Source organism: Hemitrygon akajei, chromosome 12, assembly GCF_048418815.1.
Source record: "Hemitrygon akajei chromosome 12, sHemAka1.3, whole genome shotgun sequence".
Taxonomy (NCBI): domain Eukaryota; kingdom Metazoa; phylum Chordata; class Chondrichthyes; order Myliobatiformes; family Dasyatidae; genus Hemitrygon; species Hemitrygon akajei.
Window position 1 is genome coordinate 55,306,204 of NC_133135.1, and position 24,093 is coordinate 55,330,296.

General features: G+C 38.7%; 1 protein-coding gene across 18 annotated transcripts in view; it reads right to left on the bottom strand.

Annotated features, from left to right (window-relative positions):
• Positions 1-24,093, bottom strand: part of lrrc7 (leucine rich repeat containing 7) — a 584,278-nt gene that overhangs the window by 90,847 nt on the left and 469,338 nt on the right. For 14 of the 18 annotated variants that reach the window (XM_073063123.1, XM_073063125.1, XM_073063124.1 and 11 more), the window contains 4 exons: positions 15,675-15,774; positions 2,156-2,283; positions 1,076-1,276; positions 541-652 (listed from right to left, as the gene is read on the bottom strand). In XM_073063123.1, the coding sequence (XP_072919224.1) occupies positions 541-652; positions 1,076-1,276; positions 2,156-2,283; positions 15,675-15,774 (541 nt within the window). The remainder of the gene's footprint in view (positions 1-540; positions 653-1,075; positions 1,277-2,155; positions 2,284-15,674; positions 15,775-24,093) is intronic. The other 4 variants (XM_073063128.1, XM_073063136.1, XM_073063138.1 and 1 more) reach the window with 1 other exon arrangement.

A 24,093-nucleotide genomic window follows, 5' to 3' on the forward strand; every position in this document is an offset into this window, starting at 1 on the left:
TGTCTGGTATAGGCAGTCTGAGGTGATGGTAGATGGCACTAGGGACCTTAAGACACGTTTAGGTAGGCACATGAATGTGAGGAAAATGGTAGGACATGGACACTGTGTAGGCAGAAGAGATTAGTTGAGTTGGCCATTTGGTCACTAATCTAATTGATTCAGCACAACACTATGGGCTGAAGGGCCTGCTCCTGTGCTTCACTATTGTTCTATTTTCTAGTCGCTCTGCTATCATACTGTGCTCCTCTAAGTAGTAAGAATCGTGATGCAGCAACACAAAATGTAAATTAATTTATCACATATCTTAGACCATTTGATAAAAAATCCTAGGCTACACAGCTGTATGCTAAAAGATATAACGTTACTTTCACAATCTTTTCAGCAATTTTTTCCCCCAAGAGAAATGTGCAAAGTTGGGAACCCAAAGATCGTATTCTCTATACAAACAAGATGATTCTCTCATTCTCATTTCGTCCCACCAAGATCATCCCTCAAGCAACATCCCTGAATGTTCTTGCCCTCCACCAGTTGGCACCATACCTTTCTTCTCTTTACCTAACAGGACAGCTTTGGGCTTGAACAGTGGAGTTTCGGTAAGTGCAAGTCGCAGTTCTCCCATTCTCAAATCATTTGGCGACTCACCTAATGATCTCTGTGGAAGACAAATGAAGCAGATTTTTCAAGAAAATGAGTCGATGCAATATATAGTCTTGCCTGTGACTTCTACTGTTACTTTGTTTTTATTATCATTTTAATTCTTTCCTCTAGCATTTCCCTGAGGTGTAGTATGTTTCCACAACTTTATTCAAGCTGTTCTTGCTTCTCAACAGACAATGAATGCTAGAGAAATTTTTGATGTATCCAAAGCAGGTAAGAAATTTGGTCATTTGACGATATTTCATAGCCAATACAGTTGGCTTTGTAGTGAGTTTGATGGCATGCTTACACCCCATTCAATTGGTTGCCCATGGGCAGAATTTAGCAAACTAGCAAAGAAAATAATATGAAAGATAAATCAACAGATAAACCTGAATGATAAATAGAGATTAAATTATTTTAAAATTTCATTGATTACCTCAAGTGTAGCTTCTTTTGTTGGCACTGGCCACTTATGTTCATATTTCTCTTTTATAGCATATTCTATACTTGTGGCACCTGTTGAATTTTCAGTAGATCCTTCATGGTTATGCTTTCCTACTAAGTGCTGAACAGATTTCACCATATTTTTCAGGTCTTCTGGGTAAGGGGTAGGATAGCGCTTAAGATTTATTTCAGCCTGAAAGGGAAAATTGAAAGAAATAAATGTAATTGACTGGAAACTTCTTTATTCAATAAGGTTACAGATGGCCATCAACATTATAAATACAACTAGCCTATTGTTTTCTCTCTATGAATCTGTGTTCATTTTACAGCATACATTACCATTCTTCCTCGTACTATCAAATTAATCACATTTTCAACCAGTTTTCATCTGAATCAGTTGGGATGCAAGCAGCTGTCTACTAACTTACTCATGTGATATTTGTCAGTTATAAATTTGTAGCGGGGAAGAAATTATAAGAAAAACTGTTTCCGTGACACTCAGCACAACTCCTCCTGCAGTTTGGTGTCCAATTAGCAGGAGTAAATCTTAATAATAAATGAAGGCAATATCAGCAGTAGTGAATAATGCTTCTTTAATCCACTTTTGAACTACTGACAATGTTGAAATTTAGTTGTAAGGTTTCTTCTCAGCAGCTAAGCCAAAATCAGATTACTCAGACCAAACTAGAGACTGAGTTAAACTCCATAACTAAAAAAAATTAAAGTGTGCATGTAAGCAAGGAGACAGTGGTGGAGCCAAATAAAATAATATTGTTTAAAAGAAATTATGTCTATGGCTTTCTATCCAAAGGTATATAGATAAGAAAGAAATAGGTATCATAGTCTTCAGTGACAAAGTGGGTTGAAAGGCCACTTTGAAATTTCTGTGCTGTACATTTCTATGAAAACTGCTTTTCAAAGGGTGTGATAAATTTTGAAAATTAAAAAAAAATAAAACAGCTTTAGGGACCAATGCAATGAGATGTTAGTGCCCAAAAGTTGTACAGATGAATTTGCACACCATCATATTTGGCAAAATTTAAAACATAAATTAAGTACTCTCAGCAATAACCTTGACATTGCCAGAAGCTTCCTCGTCTTCTTTCTTCTCTTCGAACTCAAAAGCAACTTGCATACGCTGTTGCCTTTGTTCTTCCCACAAGGTTGGATTGAAGCTATCGCTGTCAGAAGGGAAATCTACTAGAAATATACAGACAAAATATAGAAAATATTGTATATATATCATAACATCATGATAAATATTACAATTAATATTATCTAAATTGTCCTTTTTTCTCTTTTTGAGGTTTGAACTCATATTGTATATTCCATGGGAAATCAATGAAGACAATCTCATTTAACAATTATTGACTAATATGGCTCACAGGTACCATTTGCCATCTAGTGATTAAATCTTCTTAATTTTGGAGGATGAGAAATTACAGGCAAGACTCACTATGCTCAGAGTAGGTTGGTGCCTCATTCCTTCACACAGAATCCAGGCAGAAAAATATTTCCTACGACTTGAGTGTGCACAAAAATCAAAAGACACAATCCAAGTTGTGGCTATTTAGTATTTTCATTCTGAAATGTGCACACAAATTTTTAGACAGTTATTTAGGTAAAAAGACATCCTTACTTTTTTCCCTTTCTTTATTAGCAGTGTTGAATTAAGCTTTAATTGCCCTGGGGCTGGCTGCCAATGAAGTATTTGCAGACACATGTAAAGAACCACAAATAGAACGACAGTGGATTCTGCTTAACTGGGCCATCAGTTAATCACAAAACACTTATGTGGACAACTCTTACAGAACAAAAACTAACTGAGAAAATAGCGAGGATTCCCTTTGTTTATTTGGGAGAATATGCCACTTAATTAGGGCTGGACACTGTTGCTAACATTTTCTATCAGTTGTGTGCAGACACAGTGGTATGATTTGAGTGACGAGTTTGCATGTGTCACACATGTCAGTTGTGTGCATTTGTGATTAAAAAGCCATGATATTTGTCACTGATGGTTGGCAAGAAATAAGCAGTAAGACAATTCAAAACTGTTTTGCTCACTGCCGTTTCAAATATTCAGACTTGGAAATGCCAGAAATGACTGGGAGTGAAAATCAAATGTTTTCACTACTCCAGGTTAGGAACTATGAAGAATTTGAAGACCTTGACAATTATCTTGGATGTTATCCTTGGTCCCCTCCAGACACTCAGCTCTCACCCCAGGCTGTTTGCATTCGACAATGGCCACACCTCAGTACATTGCTTTGATAGGCAGCCTAAACCAGGCGAGGGCAGCCGGTGGGTCTCATACCCCGATGATATGGAGACATGCCTGTCCTGTCATGTGAAGTCAGCTCTGGCAGGCAGGCTGATTGAGATCTACACTGAGATCTGATGGCTAGGAAGGAAAGTGGAAGGTGAAGGGCATAACGAGGCACAGAAGAAGTCTTGGTCATCCACTGCAACCGGGGAAGAGCTCAGTTGTGACGCCCACTTGACCCAGACCTGGACTTCCAAGGTCAAGGGAGTGGAACTGTCCCCGTTCCACTTTAACAATTCGCCTGCACAGGTTACTGTTCGGGTATGACGGCCAACCAGCAGTAGTACTGATAGTGATCTAACTTGTTCAGCTAGTTGAGGTAGCTGCTTAACCAGGACAAAATACACTGGTCCTGATGTTTCCCAATTAACTGGAATCCACTGTATTTGTTTGTGTGCCAGTAACTATTTCAGGAAAGAAAGTCATCACTGAAGTCTATTTCTGCTGTCATTTGGTCACCTGATCTATTCACCAGAAAGTCACAAGATATTTTTCAAAAAAGATTCTCTTCAAGAATGCTTTAGATATTTTATCTACTTAACAAATCAGTAAATTAGAAGTTCCAACCTTTGACTAGAAAAAGTCAAGCAATTCTATTACACTTTTCACAACCTCAGTGTAACCAAAAGTACATTGCAGCCAAGAATATTCTTTCTTTGTGGTCACTATTACAATGCAGGGATCAGGAAGCTAATCAGCAAGATTCCACAAACAGTAACATGATAACAGTGAGAGGTTCAGATCTATTAGCAAAACAATGAGCTTCTCAAATCTTCGACAGTTGTAAATAGGAAGCATTACAGAGAGATTGTCCTTAAAATAGTTACAATGGTCTAGAATTTACTCACAGTTGAAAGGTCCCATGTCCCTAGCTCATACAGTCATTAAACCCCCATTTAACTCTACTGGATCAGCTATCAATAACCTCAATGAAGCCAGCTCCAACCTGATTGGTAAATTCCTGTACAATGCCCTCTAGATGTCAAGGTCATCATACAGTAGATCTAAAACTACAAGAAATCTAACAGTAAACCAAGCTAAGCCACACCTGGGGGAGCCATTTTGGACCTTCTACCTTCACATGAATACTGAAATTTCAGTTGCTCATGGACTTAAATGTCAGTAAGTCCAGGCAGAACAACTGGCATTTCTCAATAAAATCCAGGCTCTTATATAATCAAGACTTAATCTCTCTGCAGTATAATGGAGCTGACCTCCAAGAGGACCACAACCTTGTCGTAGGGTTTGGAGACTTGCATGCCTCAATGACCTGGACAGCTATGCTGGCTGGAGTCGAGGCTTTGTGCTCTGGCTCTTGGTAGGGTCACCCGTGCCAAACAGGTCAAAGGGTAGAGGCCAGAATAAGAGTGGTCCACTGGTCCTCCAGGTTTCAGGATTCTGCTCAGAGCTAGCAACCCTGATTGGTCTAGAAACAATTGTTTCAGAAGCAGCAATGAAGAATCATCTATACAGACAAAGATGAAGGATCTTTATTGCTGCCCTAAATGCTAGCGGCATAACATGTAGCAAGTAAGTATAATGGAGCTGAATCCACTGAAATCATTTTAATATCCAAGGCATTGCAAGTTTACCCGTGTCCTTTGGCCCTCCTTTGTCTACAGTGGATAATCAAAGTATGAGTTTACATATTCTGACAATGACCAGTTGCAATGTAGCTCCAAGCTACCTGGTTTGCACTCACAATGCACCTGGCATGTTAATCTGAAGGTCACACAAAAACATCTTTTTCTTTCATCTGTGGAGAGGCAGGAGTGCTCAGCACATTATCTGATTTAATTTTTTGTCCCAAAGTAAGAGATCTGGAGTCCATAATTGAATGAATTTGAACCTAAGTTGATTACTGTTATACTTCGGTAGATAGAAAAATATCCAACAAAATATTAAAATTTTTAATTTGAGAACAAGAGTATAAATAGAAATTTAGGTGGAACTTTACAAGTTGTTGGTTAGACTAGATTTGGTGTGTTGTGTATAATTCACTAGAATGAATACAATGTGGTTTCAACAGAATGCTTCTGAGAATTTGATTATGAAGCACTCAAAAGGTTCTGTATTCAGTAAGACAATAAATGATGTGATTATTAACTCCATTTACTTTCTCTATCTCACTTTCTTTTTCCACTTCTAACTCGCAAAAAATATATTGAGATTTAAAATTATTCATTGTGATATCACCTACTGCCTCTTGTAATGCATAGTTTATCACTCTCTCCCTCCGCATTAAAAAAATTAATACCCAGCGCTGATTTTAACGTAATATCCCGTATCTCCCCCACCAGTGAAAAGGGCTTTCTATGCTAATTAGGTATCCTTAAATCCTTAGTTAAATTACCTCCTAGAACCCAATGTTTCAGGGAATGCAAGCCTAATTTAAGTAACTATTTTAATGTTTATTGCTTAATAAGAATATAAAATGCAGGGGGTGGAATAGCCTGCACAGACTCTTGAACATATTCTGCCATTCAATATGAATGTGGCTGTGCTAAGCATTTCACTTTCCTGCCTGTTTCCCAAAAGGCTTCACTAATATTGGAGCAGCACTTAGGCCCGAGCTACATTGTCAGTGCAAAAGCAATGTTATAATTTGAAAATCCATTCTCAGCACAAAACATACGTACTTAACGAACACAAGATATTCTGCAGATGCTGGAAATCCACAGCAGCATGCACAAATACTGGAGGAATTCTGCAGGCCAGGCAGCATTTACAGAAATTAACAATAAACTTCAGGGCTTAAAAGGAAGGGGGAAGACACCAGAGTAAAAAGGTGGGGTGGAGGGGAAGGGGGATAGCTAGAATGTGATCAGTGAAGCCAGGTGGGTTGGAAAGGCAAAGGGCAGGAGAAGACGGAATCTGATTGGAGAGGAGACTGGACCATTGGAGAAAGGGAAGGAGGGAAACCAGGGGAGGTGATAGGCAGGTAAGAAGGGGTAAGGCACCAGAGTGGGGAATAGAAGAAAAGAAGAAAGCGAGGGAGTTTTTTACTGTAAGGAGAAATCAATATTCATGCCTTCAGATTGGAGGGTACCCAGACAGAATACAAGGTGTTGCTCCTCCAGCTTGAGGGAGGCCTCATCTTGGCATGAGAGAAGGCCATGAACCAATATGTCGGAACAGGAATGGAAATCGGAATGAAAATGTTTGGCCACTGGTAAGTTCCACTTTTGGCGGATAGACGGGAGGTGCTCGATGAAGCAGACCCCCAGTGTTTGACAGGTCTCACCAATGCATTAGGAGCACAATTGACAATAGACAACCTAGCGGATTCACAGGCAAAATGTTGCCTCACCCAGAAGGACTATTTGGGGCCCTGAATGGAGGTGAGGGAGGAGATGTATGGACAGGAGTAGACCTCAGGCTGAAGTGCCGGGAGTGAGATTAGTGGGGAGGGACTAGTAAACAAGGGAATCACGGATGGAATACATATTTAATGACTCAGCATTAACAGTCCTCTGGAGAATTCTAAAGAGGTAAAATCCTCCAAGTGAAGAAATTCCTTTTCCTCTGAATAGACAATCTTTACTCCAATACTCTGCTCTATTTTTCTACATTTACCGTCTAAGAACAAACACTCACATGGCATAAAAAGGGACAGAATTCTTTTTATAAGAGGACGAATGCAACAAGCTATTATGGGACGGTAATTATTTCAAATTTTAAATTCAACTCTTCAGGGTTCTACCAGATGAGGTATTTTAACAACTTACTTTCATTAGTACAACAGAAAGGGTCCATAAGTGACATAACACGATGTGTTCCAGGAACCAGTGTTTGAAGATGGAACAACTAATAGAACACAACGGGTTGAGCAGCATCAGCTGGAGGAAAGCAATTGCTGATGTTTTGGGTTGAAACTCTACATTGGGACTGAGAGTGGAGAAGGAAGATGGCCAGCACAGAGAAGGGAAGGAATCTGAGGTGACTGGCAGACTGAGGAGACACATAAGCTGACAGGCAGTAGGGGAGGTGAGTGGGACTGGAGTTGTAAGATGAACATGAAGAATCATTCCTACTATTAAAGCCCGAACTGGTAAAGCGAAGACCATTTAAGAAGAGAATGCACTGGGATCTTTAAATGTGTCAATGATGTCAGAGAAAAGATGCATCATTTTTCCATACTAACTGAAATACGTGAAACACTGTGAATCTTCATTGACTCTATGTATTACTATAACTCTATGAACAAATAAAATCAACAACTTCAGAATATGCAATTAAGGCAATTTTTTTCTGCCTTGATATCTCAGTTGGTAAGTGCGGTCTCTATTGAGAACGTGCAACATTCTTACCAAGAGTATTTTACGTTTGATTCTCCATAAGTTGCTAAGCTAATTGACCTTGACCAGAGAATGTTCCCATCCTTTGGTATTAACAGAAAATAAATCATGTTGGATTCATACTTCTTTCAAGTAGAGTTAGTGCAATAATAAGCCTATTATTGACGCTCTCTTGTAACAGCTTGTCCAAACTAACAGTCACAGCTAATATAGAAGAATCATGCCTGTAAGATATTCCCAGTTTACTGCAACAGATAGGAATATACTGTGGCACGTTAATGTCGTTAGAAGATGTTAGGAAATGAATTATGGAGTAGTGGCAGGCTGAATGAATAACTACATACAAGACCATAGTACCATAATAGGAGCAGAATTAGGCCATTTGGCCCATCAAATCTACTCTGCCATTTCATCATGACAGATCCAATTATCCTCACAGTCCCAATCTATCGCCATCTCCTCATATCCCTTCATGCCCTCACCCATCAAGAATTTATCAGCCTCTGCCTGAAATATACATATACTTGGCCTCCATAGCTGACTGTGGCAAAGAATTCCACAGACTCACATCTCTTTGGACAAAGGAATTCCACCTCATCTCCATTCTAAAAGAACGCCCCTCTATTCTGAGGCTGTGTCCTCTGATCGTAGACTCTTCCAACAGAGGAAGTATCCTCTCCACATCCACTCTATCAAGGCCTTTCACCATTTGGTAGGTTTCAATTAGGTCACCCCTCATTCTTCTGAATTCTGGTGAAAACAGGCCCAGAGCCATCAAACACTCTTCATATGACAAACCATTCAATCTTGGAATCATTCTGGTGAACTTCCTTTGAACCCTCTCCAGTTTCAGCACATCCTTTCTAAAGATAAGGGCCTAAAATTGCCTCACTAGTACATTATAAAATGTCAACATTACATCCTTGTTTTTATATTCTAGCTCTCTAGAAATGAATGCTAACATTGCATTTGTCTTCCTTACCACAAACTCAACCTGTAAATTAACCTTTAGGGAATCCTACAAAAGGACTCCCAAATCCCATCGTGCCTCATTTTTTTCAGTATTTTCTCTCCATCCCTCTCATTTCTTCTACCAAAGTGCATAATCATCAGTTTCCCAACACTGTATTCCATTTGCCACTTTTTTGCCCATTCTCCTAATCTGTCCAAGTCCTTCTGTGGCCTCTCTACTTCCTCAAAACTACCTGCCCTCCACCTATGTTCATATCATCTACAAACTTTGCAACAAAGCCATCAATTTCATCATCCAAATCATTGACATATAATGTAAAAAGAACTGGTCCCAACACAGACCCCTGTGGAACACCACTAGTCACTGGTAGCCAACCAGAAAAGGCTCTCTTTATTTCCATTCTTTGCCTCCTGCTAATCAGCCACAGATTTATCTATGCTAGAATCTTTCCTGTAATACCATGGGTTCGTAGTTTGTTAAGCAGCCTCATGTGTGGCACCTTGTCAAAGACCTTCTGAAAATCCAAGTACACAACATCAATTGAATCTCCTTTGTCTATCCTGCTTGTTATTTCTTCAAAGTATTCCAGCAGACCTGTCAGGCAAGATTTTCCCTCGAGGAAACCATGTTCATTATGGCCTACTTTATCATGTGCCTCCAGGTACCCTAGTGATTCTTGAAAGATCATTAGTAATGCCTCCACAATCTCTTCAGTCACCTCTTTCAGAACCTAGGGGTGTACACCATCTGGTCCAGGTGACTTATCTACTTTCAGACCTTTCAGTTTCCCCTAGAACCTACTCTCTAGTTATGGTAACTTCACACACTTCATTACCAATAACACTTGGGACTTCCACCATACTGCTAATGTCTTCCACAGTGAAGACTGATGCAAAATAGTTTGCTTGCCATTTCCTTGGCTCCCATTACTACCTCTCCAACATCATCTTCCGGTGGTTTGATTTCCACTCTCACCTCACTTTTACTTCTGATGTATCTGAAGGAACTTTTGGTATCTTCTTTGATACTATCGGCTAACTTACTTTTGCTTTCCATCTTTACCTTCTTAATTACCTTTTAAATTGCCTTCTGTTGGTTTTCAAAAGCTTCCCACTAATTTTTGCTCTATTATATGTCCTCTCTTTGGCTTTTATGTTGGCTTTGACTTCTCTTGTTAGCCATGGTTGTGTCATCTTTCCTTTAGAATACTCTTCCTCTTTGGGATGTATATATCCTGTACCTTCCAAATTGCTTCCAGAAAGTTCTGCTATTGCTGCTCTGCCATCATCCCTGCTAGTGTTCTTTTCCAATCAATTTTGGCCAACTCCTCTCTCATGGCTCTCTAATTCCCTTTACTCCACTGTAATACTGATACATCTGACTTTAGTTTCTCCTTGTCAAATTTCAGGGTGAACTTGACTGTACTATAGTCAACTCTCCTAAGGGTTCTTTTACCTTAAGCTCTCTAATCAATTCTGGTTCATTACACAACACCCAGTCCAGAATTGCTGATCCCCTAGTGGGCTCAACCACGAGCTGCTCTAAAAAGCCATCTTACAGGCATTCTAGAAACTCTCCCTCTTGAAATTCAGCACCAACCTGATTTTCTCAGTCTACCTGCATATTGAAATCCCCATGTCTATTGTAACATTGCCCTGTTGGCATGCATTTTCTATCTCCCATTGTCGTTTGTAGACCACATCCTTACTACTGTTTGGGGATCTGTATGCAACTTCCATTAGGGTCTTTTTATCCTTGCAGTTCCTTAGCTCTATTCATAATGATTCAATATCCACCAACCTTATGTCACCTCTTACTAATTATTTAATTTCCTTTTTTACCAACAGAGCAAAGCCACCCCTCTGCCTTCTTGCCTGTCATTTCAATACAATGTGTATCATTGAACATTAAGCTCCCAGTTGTACTATTCTTTCAGCCATGACTCAGTAATGCATAGTACACCATATATGCCAATCTGCAACTGTGCAACAAGTTCATCTACCTTATTCTGTATACTGCATGCATTCAAATATAACACCTTCAGTCCTGCGTTCGCTCTTTTCAATTATCCCACCTTTTAAAGTGCAACAAATCCTGCTGACTGTAATACTGCCCTAGCAACAGCCTCTCCTCACTACACATTGCCTCTGTTTGTAAAACAGGTACCTCATCTTCAGCACTATCATCCACCATTCCCACAATACTTCTTGCATTGAAATACACGTAGGTAATGATACTCGTCACACCATGCTTTTGATTCTTAACTTTATCTGCCTCTCCAATGTGGTTCTGGCACTCAGGTTCCCACCTCCTTGCAACTCTAGTTTAAACCGAACCATGCAGAATTAATAAAGCTTCCTGCTAGAATATTAGTCCCTCTCCAGTTCTGTACAGGTTCCACCTTCCAACAATCACAAAATCTTATGCCCCCCCTCTTACACCAACTCCTTAGCCACATATTAAATTGTATAATCTTCCTGGTTTTGGCCTCACTAGCACGCGCCATGGGGAGCAATCCTGATAACACAACCCTGGAGGTCCTGCCTTTAACTTAGCACCTAACTGCCTATGCTGAACCTTGTCACTCGTCCTACCCATGGACCACTCCCTCTGATTGTTCACCCTCCCACTTGAGAATGCGGAGGACTCGATCCAAGATGTCCTGGACCCTGGCACCTGGGAGGCAATATACCATCCAGGAATCTCATTCTCGCCCTCAGAACTTCCTGTCCGTTCCTCTAACTAACAAATCCCCTATCACACAGTGTGCCTTTTCCTCCCCTTCCCTTCTGTGTCATAGAGCCAGAGGCAGTGCTAGAGACTCAACCATTGTGACTCTGCTCTGTTAAGTCAACCCCTCCAAGAATATCCAAAGTGATATACCTGTTGTTAAGGGGTTGGCTACAGGAGTACTCTGCACTGCTCCTTAACCCCTTTCCCCTTCCTGACTGTCATCCAGTTTCCTGTGCCCTGCACCTTAGGTGTAACTACCTCTCTATACATCCTATCTATCACCCCTTCAGTCTCTCGAATGATCCAGAGTTCATCCAGTTCCAGCTCCAAATCCTCAATGTGGATTGTTAGAAACTGCAACTGGATGCTCTTCTTGCAGTTGTAGTCATCAGGGACACTGGAGGTTTCCCTGCCTGCCCACATCTCGAAAGAAGAGCATTCCAGTGTCCTGCCTGGCATCTCTACTGTCCGAGCTGAGCAGATATAAAGAAGGGAAGGGAAAAAAAAACTTAACCGAGAGCTTTCCTTTTCTTTGCTTTCACTGACTGACACCTCTCTTCTCTGAAACCTCGAAGAGCTAAACCCTCAAGATATAAATGCTACTAGAAGTTTGACTGGATTATTGTAGTTGTGAGGTTCAGAAAATCACATTGTGAAAATGACAGCAATTTCAGGATTTTTGTGGGTGTCGTTTGATGTAGAGATTCCAAGTTACATGATTTTGTCTTCCTTCACAGGCTGCATAATTTTCAGCGTCTCCACCTCAATCAAATTACATTGGTTCAATGAGAACTTCAGGTCTGAACTAGACAATGACAAAATAACCCCAAAAATTACACTTGTTGGAGGGCAACTGAATTTCTAATTACATATTAAACTGTAATTACTGTTTCCAGACTTTGGACACAAATTTGCTGATTGTAATTCCAGATAAAAATGATCAAAATGTTAAGTATACTTTAAAAGTTTATTCATTTCAGCTTCTACCAAAGTCATATGTATACTCCAATGTTCATTTCTCATTTTATAAAATAGATTTTCAAAATAGCTTCAATCTGTAACTTTTCTTTCCTGGTTTTCTGTTTGTGAAAATTATCTAATAATATTGGTTACCCAGCTGGTTTATCAACATCAAGGCTGCCGGGTGTCAGAGATTCTTTTTAAAATTTGCCTGATGGTTACCTACAGAGTAAAAGAAGATGTCATCAAGTTACTAAGTTTGTGTGGCCAGCTTTCTTTGAATGCTGTTACTTTGTCATCATTAAGTTCAAGATTTGGACGGTAAGAATGCAATTGAACGAGACATTATGTGGAGAACTAAAGGAGCCTTCTCACAGAAGCTGTAGGTTTGAAATTGGACCTGAACACATCATGTGCAGTCACTTTGTCAGACTGTTTCAGACATTGAAGTTAATGAAACAGACAAAGTAATGTGGTGTATAATAGGCAACCAATGTGAAACCATCTGTTTTGCATTGCCACCATGTCCAATTTGTCATAGGTAATAAATACTGTAGCTGAGAATTAAGATAATCTAATATTGGAGAAGTTAGATTAAGAGCTAGAAAGATTTTGTGTTTGACTTAACCATGTAAGAATATTGCGTGCTTGACTTTTAACTACCTCAGAAAATTGAATAGATAAGAAATTATCCATAGTAGTTGAAATCTTGAACGGATTTGAAAAAACCCTCCGTTTTCTGCTGTTACCCATCAAAAGTAATGGAACAAAGATTTTCCACAAATATTATATTTTTCTCTTTTTAGCATTGTTTCTTACCTAGATTGTATTAAGCTTTTAGCAAATTACTAAAATTACAAGGGGACATCGATGTTAATCAGCAAACCGCATGACATTACTATTTGAATTTAGTTCCTCTGTAAACAAGTCAACAAGATGATAGTACTGGATTCAGTGACTAATTCCACCACCAATGCCACCTGTTACTGAGAGGCAGCTCTTAAGATATGAAACACAGTCATGTTTTCCAAGCTGTTATTTCAGGTTTTTATAATTGGAAGCTATTGTGGTATAGTGGAGGTAGGTAAATTGGGGACCATTGGTTTAAGATTCACAGCTGATTTCTGCTCGGATTCTGAATATGCGCATATACAAGGGTTCTCTGTAGATCGCAGCTCAGTAATCAATCTTGATTCTGCACTCTAACAATTTTTTACAGCTGTGCGGTGAAGAGGATTCCGACTGGTTGCGTGACAGACTGGTATGGAACCTCTCAATGCACAGGATCACGAGGATGCAGGGGGTTGTAGATTCAGCCAGCTCCATCACAACCACAGCAATCCATCATGGGCAGCTTTAAGAGACAATGTCTCAAGAATCAGCATCCAGCATGGGGGACCCTTAACATCCAGTGCATGCCATCTTCTCATCATCAGCGAGGAGTCACAGGAGTCTGAAAACCCTCACTCGATGATTTAGGAAGAGCTTCTTTCTCTCCACCATCAGATTTAAGATTGGTGCATGAACCAATGAACTTTCGTTTTCCACTATTTATTTTGTAATTTATAGATTTTTATGGCTTTGAAGTGCACCATTTTCAAATTATAGCAATATTTCAAGTTTTATGTCAGTGATAATCTGACTGATTGAAATTGCAATAGGATTGTGGCTGTCTTTGAAGTAATGACCATGGCAAAACAGGTGTGGATATAGAGAACAGTTAAATGATCTCTCTCTATATGAGCAGCCTACAGAATAGGTACAAGATGTTCAAAATATAAAAGGCAATTCCTCCTTGAGAAATTTACCTCAAGGAGAATGTTAAGTTGAACACAAATGATCAGCAGAGGAATGCATCTGTTAGTAAAAAGTCTGCTGAGTACAAGTGATGCTGGAAAGGATGTAACGTTGACTGATCGAACAAAGTGATTGTTGTGACTTAATACTGATCAGTTGCAGGGGATGCACATCTTATGTTAGTCACCAAGTAATAATAACTGTACATGGTTTAAGAAAACTATCATATATGCACATACTTATTTTAAAATGGCTAAAATTGGATGATATAGATCATGTATAGATAGGCTTAAGGCACAATAATCAATGATTCAAAGTATGTTTGCAGTATACAACCCTGGGATTCTACTTCCCACAGGCAGCCATGAAACAAAGAAACACTATCAAAGAAAACATTAAACACCCAATGTACAAAAGAACAAATAGCACAAACAGCAAAAAAACAAGTGAAAAACACACAGAATATAAAACATCCAAAACCACACAGTCATTGAAACAGCCTAGGAATGCTTAGTTTAGTTCAGTTTAGCACTGTGTCATTCATTGACTGTAGGCCGCAGAGCCAGTCCATTCTGATCAAAATTGCACAAAATAGCAATAAAAAAGGAGTAACCAGGAGCCAGAAGCACATATAACATGAACTGCAGAGTCCAACCACAAACCATGTCAATTAAACCTTGCCCAAAACCCAACACTCTTGCACCATCACGCAAGAGGGAGAGGGAGACCCGGTCAAATGCAAGCTCTTTTCTCCGACATCAGCGAGCAAGGGGGAGGGGGAGACCAGTCAAACGGGGCAGATGGCACTGAATACCCACTTGCCCTCTGCTCTAGTCCTCGTTGTTTTCAATATTGCCGACTCTTTAATTAGCAAGATTGGTGATATCACATGAATTGAAATTTCTAAGTTATTTCAGAGCTTCCTTGCATATGCTCAAATAAATCAGAGAACAAAGGAATGAATCTTCACTGATAAATGCATGTGTAGACTTTGAACCTCCATGTACCAGCCTTGAAGATGAGTGTTCACCAACTATTCTCTTGCAGGGGGTTAGACTGCAGCTTAACTCTGTTCTAATTAGTCAATTGTAATGGCTAATTAATATTAGGAAGATCTTTTTTTTAATCATTTTCAGATATTGGGTCCTTTGGCCAATGACAATATTGGCATTTTTGCTGATATAATTTAATTTAGCATATACTGTACTTTTTAAATTGATCCACAGTATTTGTTGCACACAGCACATACCTCAACAGAGCTGCATAGTAATGCATTGTTGTATAATAGAAATTAAAATCTACATATACGATTTTTCTACAGAGACAGAAACAACAAAAATGTGAAGCTTGGAAGAGTAGCCCAGTTAAAATGGAATATTTTTATACCACAATAGAACAAATAAACAGGTATTACTTGCTCATTATCCAGCTTACAAATGCAAGAAATATCATCATGTAAAGAGGTATCACCTGAACGTATTCACTGGTCTGTGTGGAAAAGTCTCACCTTCATCGTTACGTGGCTGCTGAGGAAACATGTAGTTTGTCAGCACTCTCTGTTTTGTTTCTGGATTGGACTCTGTTTGCAGAGGGATTAGAGCCTTGGACTAAAACAAAAGGATAAGAATGAATTATTTTAACAATTACTGCATCACAGGACAAAAACAAAGGCAATTTATATAATTTTTCTCTGGAAAATCAGTACCTTTTATTTTTGGTAATTAACAGAAGGAGAAATAAATCTTGTATGAATTATTCCAGAATCTCCGTGTTAAAATAATGGTCAGTTAAATCATGTTTAGTTATGGATCAAAAAGACTGTTTTGAAGGATTTAGCTGGTAAGGAGTTACCTTATCAGTCAGAATTTGCAGTCACTCGTAAAACAACAGTGTTTCTCATGGTAATCAAAAAGCTCCCCTGAAATATAATCTCTGCAGAGGGAACCAGGCATTTTTGGCAATTGCTGCAAACAGGCAAGAGGTCAAAGAGAGCTCAGCTCATCAAACAGACTGAGCAATCAGGCAAACAGCATATTAAAGGCAATTTTAATCAAATTAAAACATTACACAGAAGGCTAAGTAAATTTGAGGATATGTGTAATTAAATTAAAAGCTGAAATGTCACAATTAAACTGCAAAAAATTAAAATTTCCCCTATTTTTCCATATTCATGCAAGGAAATTAAAGTATACAAAATTAGATTTTCAGGACCAAATAATTTGATAAGCACTAATAATAGCTTAGCACACTATTCAAATCAATGTAACTATGTGCAAGATTTTCAATATGTTTTACAATGGTAGCTGTTTGGAAGCAACTTAAATTCATATAATTTCTAGTGAATTTATCTCCGTTACAATAGAGGAAGTGGTGAATAGTGTAGCCTGCAAGGGCACAATATATCACAATTAGGAACGTGAGGATTTTCATGTTAAGCTGTTCGTTGTTGGCTGAATCACGTTAATGTTGATAATTTTGTTTGTTACTATTGCAACATATAGGACATTGTTCAATCTGCTCTGTGACTCTTCTATTTTAACTTCTTTCTATTTCAATTATTAAGACTCCTGAATTGCAATGCTTGGGCTGAAATCCATCAATTCACTGTTGTGGTGATATAACTAGCAAGGCCACCAATATGAAAATCAGGTTTAGAGTTTCACCAAAGGAATGTAGGTTCTGGGTTGGTTGCCAGCTGCTCCACATATAGCTCATGATAACATCCAAGGACACTCAAAACACCCAATGCAATTTTGTGTGTGATGTTGATTTCCAAAGTTGGACTTTGCTGCACCTAATAGAAGTGCCTATACTCACAAATGTTCAACAATGAATCAATGTTTGATCAGTGTCTAGTGAGCAATGATTGACCGTCACCACAGCCAGAGGGCAGCATCTCTCTATCAGATTAATTTGTAATTATTAGGGGCGTGCCGATGCAAACTTGCTTCTTATATTAAGGATAACCTGTACCATAAAGAAAGGTACATGAGGGATGGTTCTCATATCCGATATCCTCGTAGGAGTCACAGAATGCTGCACTGGAACAGTCCTAGTGTGTGCTATCTATTTTCCATTTGTTTGTTAATCAGATAGAGGAGTCTGTGCACCACTGGCTCCCCGGAAGTGTTGCACTCATAAGGATCTACACCAATATATCAGTTTGGTAATATCTAGTGACAGGATTTCACCAAGGATGAGCATCATTATTCAAATCCATTGTACGCTGAACATTTTCCACGTAGTACCGTTTGCAGAATGTCTTATGATCATGATATTATCTTGTTGTTGTCATCATAAGACATTCAACAAATGGTAATACATTAAAAATATTAAAACTAAGTCAAAGTCTGTAATAATATTCATCTGTAAAAGAAGGATTAAGTAGTATATATTTTTGAAATCAGAAATTACTTTGCGGCATTTTATTTGCAGGGGTAACTGCTGATGTATTTTTTTCATACAAATCACACTTAGCCACAGGAAAGCATTCAACTCAGGAGGGGCATCAAATATCCACCATACTCTGCATAATTTTCTACTCCTGCCAATAAAATACAAACTAAAATGGGATGTACAATTATCAGCTACTTTCAAAAATCTGTTCCATCTTGCAACTCAGCGTTCAACACAATCGCACTCTCAGTTCTAATCAACAAGCTCCAAAACCTGGACCTCTGTACCTTCCTCTGCAACTGGACCTTTGACTTCCTCAATGGGGTGCCACAGTCTGTATCTCTTCCTCACTGACAATCAGCACTGGTGCACCTCAAGGATGTGTGCTTCGCCCACTGCTCCACTCTCCCTTCACCCAGGATTGTGTCGCTAGGCACAGTACAAACACCATCTATAAATTTGCTGGCAACAGAACTACTGATGACAGAATCCCGGGAGTGAGCTATTTCAGCTGGTTGAGTGGTGTTATAGTAATAACCTTGCACCCAACTTAAGATCAATGAATTGAGTGTGGACTTCAGGAAGGGTAAGTCAAAGGCACACACTACAGTCCTCATTGAGGGTTCAGCTGAGGAAAGGGCAACTAGCTCCATGTTCCAGGGTATTAATTTCTCTGAGGATCTACCCTGGGCCCAACATATTAATACAATTAATAAGAAGGCACCTGTATATCATTAGGAGTTTGAGGAGAATTGGTACATCACCAAAGCTACTTGCTGATTTTTACAGATGTACCATGCAGAACTGGTCGCATACTGTCTGGTGTGGAAGGGCCACTGCACAAGATTGGAAAAAACTGCAGAAAATCGTAAACTCAGTTAGCTTCTTCATGGGCACTAGCCTCCCCAGCATCGAGGGCACCTTCAAAAGGCGATGCCTCCAAAATGCAGCATCCATCATTAGGGACCTCCATCACCCAGGATATACCCTCTTATCATTGCTACCATCAAGGAGTTGTTACAGGAGCCTGAAGACACACACTCAATGTTTCAGGAACAGCTTCTTCCCCTCCACCATCAGGTTTCTGAATGGACATTGAACTTATGAACATTACCTCAGTAATTTAATTTTATATATATATATATACACACACACACACACACACACACACACACACTTCTTATTGTATTTTACAGTTTTTATTATTATGTATTACAATGTACTGCTGCCACAAAACATCAAATTTCAATGCGTATGCCACTGATATTGAAAACAATTTCTGATTTTTATTCTTTTCAAACAGTTCAGCTTTATCAGCTTTTTCCAAAATTTTAAGCAGCTTATTCTCATTATTTAAACCTCTTATTCCCAGTGAATTTAAACTTCACCCTTCAAGGTCAATATTTGCTTCATATAGTCAGTTTTGAGGTAAAAGTTTTAAAATTATTCTAGATGGCATCAAAGCAGAGTTCTGATCAGCCATCAAATCATTTCTAGCCTTTTGTATTCCAGTATTCTTGAAATAAAGGTAATGCTCAAAATAATAACTAGCCATAAAAATAATACTGATAAATAATCCAACACCTATCATGTTAGTTACCTCCTCAGAATGTTCATTAAACCTGACAAAGCAGTTGTTGTTGATTAGCTCAAGCACCCATGCTGTGGCACTTAACTTCTGGAAATTTACCCTTACGTAATCCCCAAATCACTGCAATATGAGAGAAAGTTTATCCTTACAGAATTAATGTGGGGGGAAAATAAATAAATAACCATAAAATGTGAAAGAAACAACAAACTTGTCTACTGTTAATTTATTTTAAAACTTGCACTTCTTAACATAGTCAGAGATTGTGTGTTTTCTTTATTAGTGTAGTAGGTTCATTTCACTGCACAGCAGATGCTTTTTATCCTCAAGAGTTTGGTATATAATTTAACCTAAAAATACGTGAAACAGGGTGAGCAAGTTTAAGTTCAAGCCAAAACAACCACTGTTATTTATTGCGAATTTTATTATTGAACTATCTTACCTATATTTGATATGCTTTTAAATGTATATGTCATCACTCAAACTGAAGGTTAGAAGGTGATAAGCATCTGCATTTGCTTATGTCTCCAAACACAGCTGCTGGCCACTCAAGAGTGCTTTGCCAGTTTTCATAGCAAATTTCTGAAATGCTGACCACCGCTCCACTGTGAAACAACAGCTGCAGTACAACAGCTCATCGCCACTGCTGAGAGACGGACATCCCATAGGAATGAGTCTCCATTTATAACATGGAATTCAAATGGAAGTAGGATTTTGTGCTATGGAAAATTAATATATAGACACTTTTCAAGGAACACAACCCCTTGCAATGCGTAGATCATCTGTATAGCCAAATATTCAAGACACGGTTCATAATAAAAAAATAGTAATTTGCACAGGACCACATTTGAATAAAAGGCTTATAACTTTCAAGTTTATTTATCTTATTGTAAAATTTTGGAATAATCTTAATCAAAAAGAAAATTTAAAAACAAAGATAATCAGTAGAAATTAACAGATAGAGTTTTTAAAATAATTATTCATAAGCAACAAAACAAAATATACTTTGAAAAGTGAAAGTAATAAATAAGAACATTCTTTAATTAAGTTGTCAGTAATGCTAAGCCATCACTGAAACTTAGGCTGTTATCCTTAATAAGAAAAACAGGCATCAGCAACAAATATCACCTCGTTCATTTAGTAGTGGCAATCTCAATCTTTGAACCAGAAAATTCTCACACCAAGCACTTGAGCACATAATCTACACTATCACGGTGCCTTTCTGTGGTGTTGTAAATTGACACTAAGCAGAGGCCATACTTTGTCATACAAAGTATGGAAACTATCTTTCATATTGAAGTGAAAGAGAGAAATCACTTGCTGTCATTCAGTATTTAATCTGCACCTATTTGCCAATAAAACAATATTATCTGCACTTCAAAAGCAATTAATTTGCTATAAATCATTTTGGCTTGTTCTTAAAGCACAGAATTAATATTGTACAGTCATTCAGTAAACCTTATAAACATTGGTTGAAATACAGTTAACTAAGTTTCCTGTATTTCCTGTCTGTCATTGCTTATATTTCAAGATAAAAGATTGTAAATTAAAATATGAAACAAAGCTATCACTCACATCTAATAATATATTCTCCTTTAATTAAAAAATCATTATCTTACATTAATAAATCTGTACTGATTTCAGATTTACAATTTATAACTCTGTTCTGCCTGTGAAAATGGTGGCAGAGCATCACAAGATATTCAGGAACGTTCTTATAACAATAGTGCAAAATATGTACATTTTAGCAACAATCTATTGAAGAAATGCATAGATTTATGTGCAGACTAGAAAGGAAGAGGAAGCATCTACCATTCACTTTGGATGGAAGAAAATTAAATAAAGCCACAACTTCTTCTAGTCTTGTCACTACCACACATAGTTTCACCTGCCATTTCCAGATCGGGACACCAGGGAGACATCGTACTCTGTGCACTGCTCCTCTTGAGAGCTTCTTCACCAATTATCTGATGTAGGGGATGTCTCCATAAGCAAAGCTATGTACCGTAGATTCCGGATTTTAAGCCGCTACTTTTTTCCCACATTTTGAACAGCTTTGAACTTTGCGGCCTATAATCCAGAGCGGCTAATACATGATTTTTTTCATGCCGCCTCGTAAACATTTTGCCTCATAACAGTAGACCAATAAAATTGATGAGTAGTTCACAGAGGTCCAATGAAATTGTACGATAAATCAAGCGCACTTTCACAATTAAATTATTGTAAATCAGTCATTTGTACTCACCCTCATCAACATGGAAAACACTCGAAGCATTGTGCTGCCTTATGGCAGTTACTTAGTTTATAATATTTTCGCTTAGTAATTCATTTTCTAGTTAAAGTTAGAAGAGTTTTAACTATATTTGTTTTCTGTACTACATCGCGGGATGCTATGACGTCACACCCGGTTTCGCGGTGTCTTGTGGGAAAATGCCGGTTTGCGATGAAACGGGATGGAGGGAGGGAGCGCATTACGCGAGCGGCTTTGGATCTGAGCGAACGCTGCTTTTAAGTTAAAGGTGATCAATAACTTTTCCTGGTAGGCTGCAATATATATATTTTTTACCAGTCGTTAGGAGATATTGGAATGTTGTTCAGTAAAGAAGTATATGCAACGTATATTTAAAAGTAGCCGCGTACGGGCACGGTTCGAAAAAAAGCATTTGCAATATGTATTTGTTTTTGTTACCATATGGATTTAATTAAAAGTTAAAAAAATCCTCACGTGTAATATCTTTCTGTGTAAATATCTCATATTACAACGTGGGACACCTGCGGCCTAAAATCCGGTGCGGCCTTTACAATTAAAAAATTGATTTTATTTCTAAAATTAGAGCCAGCGGCTTTTAATCAGGTGCGCTCTGTAGTCCGGAATCTACGGTACATGTTAAAGCTTTTTAAATTAAAGAATAAATTGCAGCAGATCCAATACTCACAGCAAATTGGCGTATACCCTGCTGACGTTAATAATTGCTGCATAATGACTTTACTTTAATTACGAAAACCTTGCCACCGGAAGCTCAAGACTGAATAGGACAAGGCTGTGGTTATTTCAGTATCCAAATTGTTGAAGACTTATGGCTAGTTTAAAGAGGCTACTGCAAAAGTGCCCGAACTGTTAGGTTCATTGCGAAGATAATTACCCTTCAGACATAACGTTCTATCACGTGGTAGAACTTAGGCTTCATTGGGTTTGTTTTATGAGAGCCAACAAAAGAAATCAGGAGTGAATATCTGGTGAGCTAGAAAAAATATGTAAAGGAAATTCATGCATTGTTAATTTTACTAGGTTACTCAACAGCACTGATGTGCAAAGCATCTTGAGATCCAAGTTCAATGCTCCCCGAATGGGACTGGTCAAGATAATAACTAGTATGGCATGCTTGCCTGTATTATTTGAGGTACCCAGTTCAAGGTCAGGAAGTTACATTGCTACTTTTTGTTTGGCCATATCTGGAAACTTGCATTCATTTCTGGTTGCCCCATTACAGGAAGCATATGGAAGCTTCAGGGAGAGCACAGAGGAGATTTACATGGATTAGAGGCAGGCGACACAAGAAGTTGGAGAAACTAGAGTTGTTTTCTTTGGAGTGGTGGAGGCTGATGAGAAATCAGGTTGAAGCTACAAGGGGCAAAGAAAGAGCAGACAACTGGTGTTTTGTTGCCAGGGTCAAAGTGTCTCGCACCAGCCGCCCTGTGTTTAAGGTCAGAGGAAGAACATTCAAAGGAAACGTGGGGCAAGATTTTTTTTTACACAGAGAGTGGTGGGTTCCTGGAATGCACTGCCAGGAGTGGTGGTGGAGGTAGAGATATTTAATAGGCTCTTGGATAGGTACAAGAATAAGCAGAGGGTGCAGGGAGAAGGGATTACTGTAATTAGGCATCATTAGCTTAATTAGTTTCACACAAGATCGTTGGCTGAAGTGCCTATTCTGTGCTCTATGTACTTTTCCAGCAATTTAGCTACCTGCATGATCAAAAGGTTCTTTGCTCAAGTAAGTGATTGTTTAAAATAGCTATTTTAAGTATCCCCTCAGAAGCTGAATTCACAAGCAGTTCAGACAGAACTGGCCGGGGTTAGTGAGAGGATACTGATGATGAGGTGTTGAAAACAAACCATTTTGTTATGAAGCAGGTGGATAGGGTTGTTCCCTTTGAGCTTTTTCATTAAAGAAGTTAAGTTTAACCCTTAGCAGTAGCAGAAATAAGTGTAAACATAATTGGTGGATAATCTGCCACTTCCCATTTACTGCTGCTGCAGGAAATTAAGAACAACCTTCAGCAAAAAAAAGGATTTTTTTTTAGAATTCTCCTAGTTCATTTATCTTTTTATATGATACCAGAAATTCTTGCAATGCTAATCCCTGTTTATTGAGTTCACAAAGACGTTCTACCTTATATAGGCCAAAATAAAAGGGATTTGGCAGGTCATTAAATTCAAGACTTTTCAGAAATACAACAGTTACAACAGAAATACAATTGATAGGAGACTTCAGGAGAGGGAAACCAGAGGTCCATGAGCCAGTAATCATCAGAGGATCAGAGGTAGAGAGGGTCAGTAACTTTAAATTCCTGGGAGTCACTATCTCAGAGGACCTGTCCTGACCCCATCATATAAATATAATTGCAAAGAAAGCACAACAGTAACAGGGATATTGTGGAGCAGATAGGGAAACAGATCCTGGAAAGGTGTAATAATAAGTGTTGTCGTGGTGGGAGATTTTAATTTCCCAAATATTGATTGGCATCTCCCAAGAGGAAGGGGTTTAGATGTGGTGGAGTTTGTAGCTGTGTTCAGGAAGGTGTCTTGACACAATATGTAGATAAACCTCCAAGAGGAGAGGCTGTACTTGATCTGGTATTGGGAAATGAACCTGGTCAAGTGTCAGGTCTCTCAGTGGGAGAGCATTTTGGAGATAGTGATCATAATCCTATCTCCTTT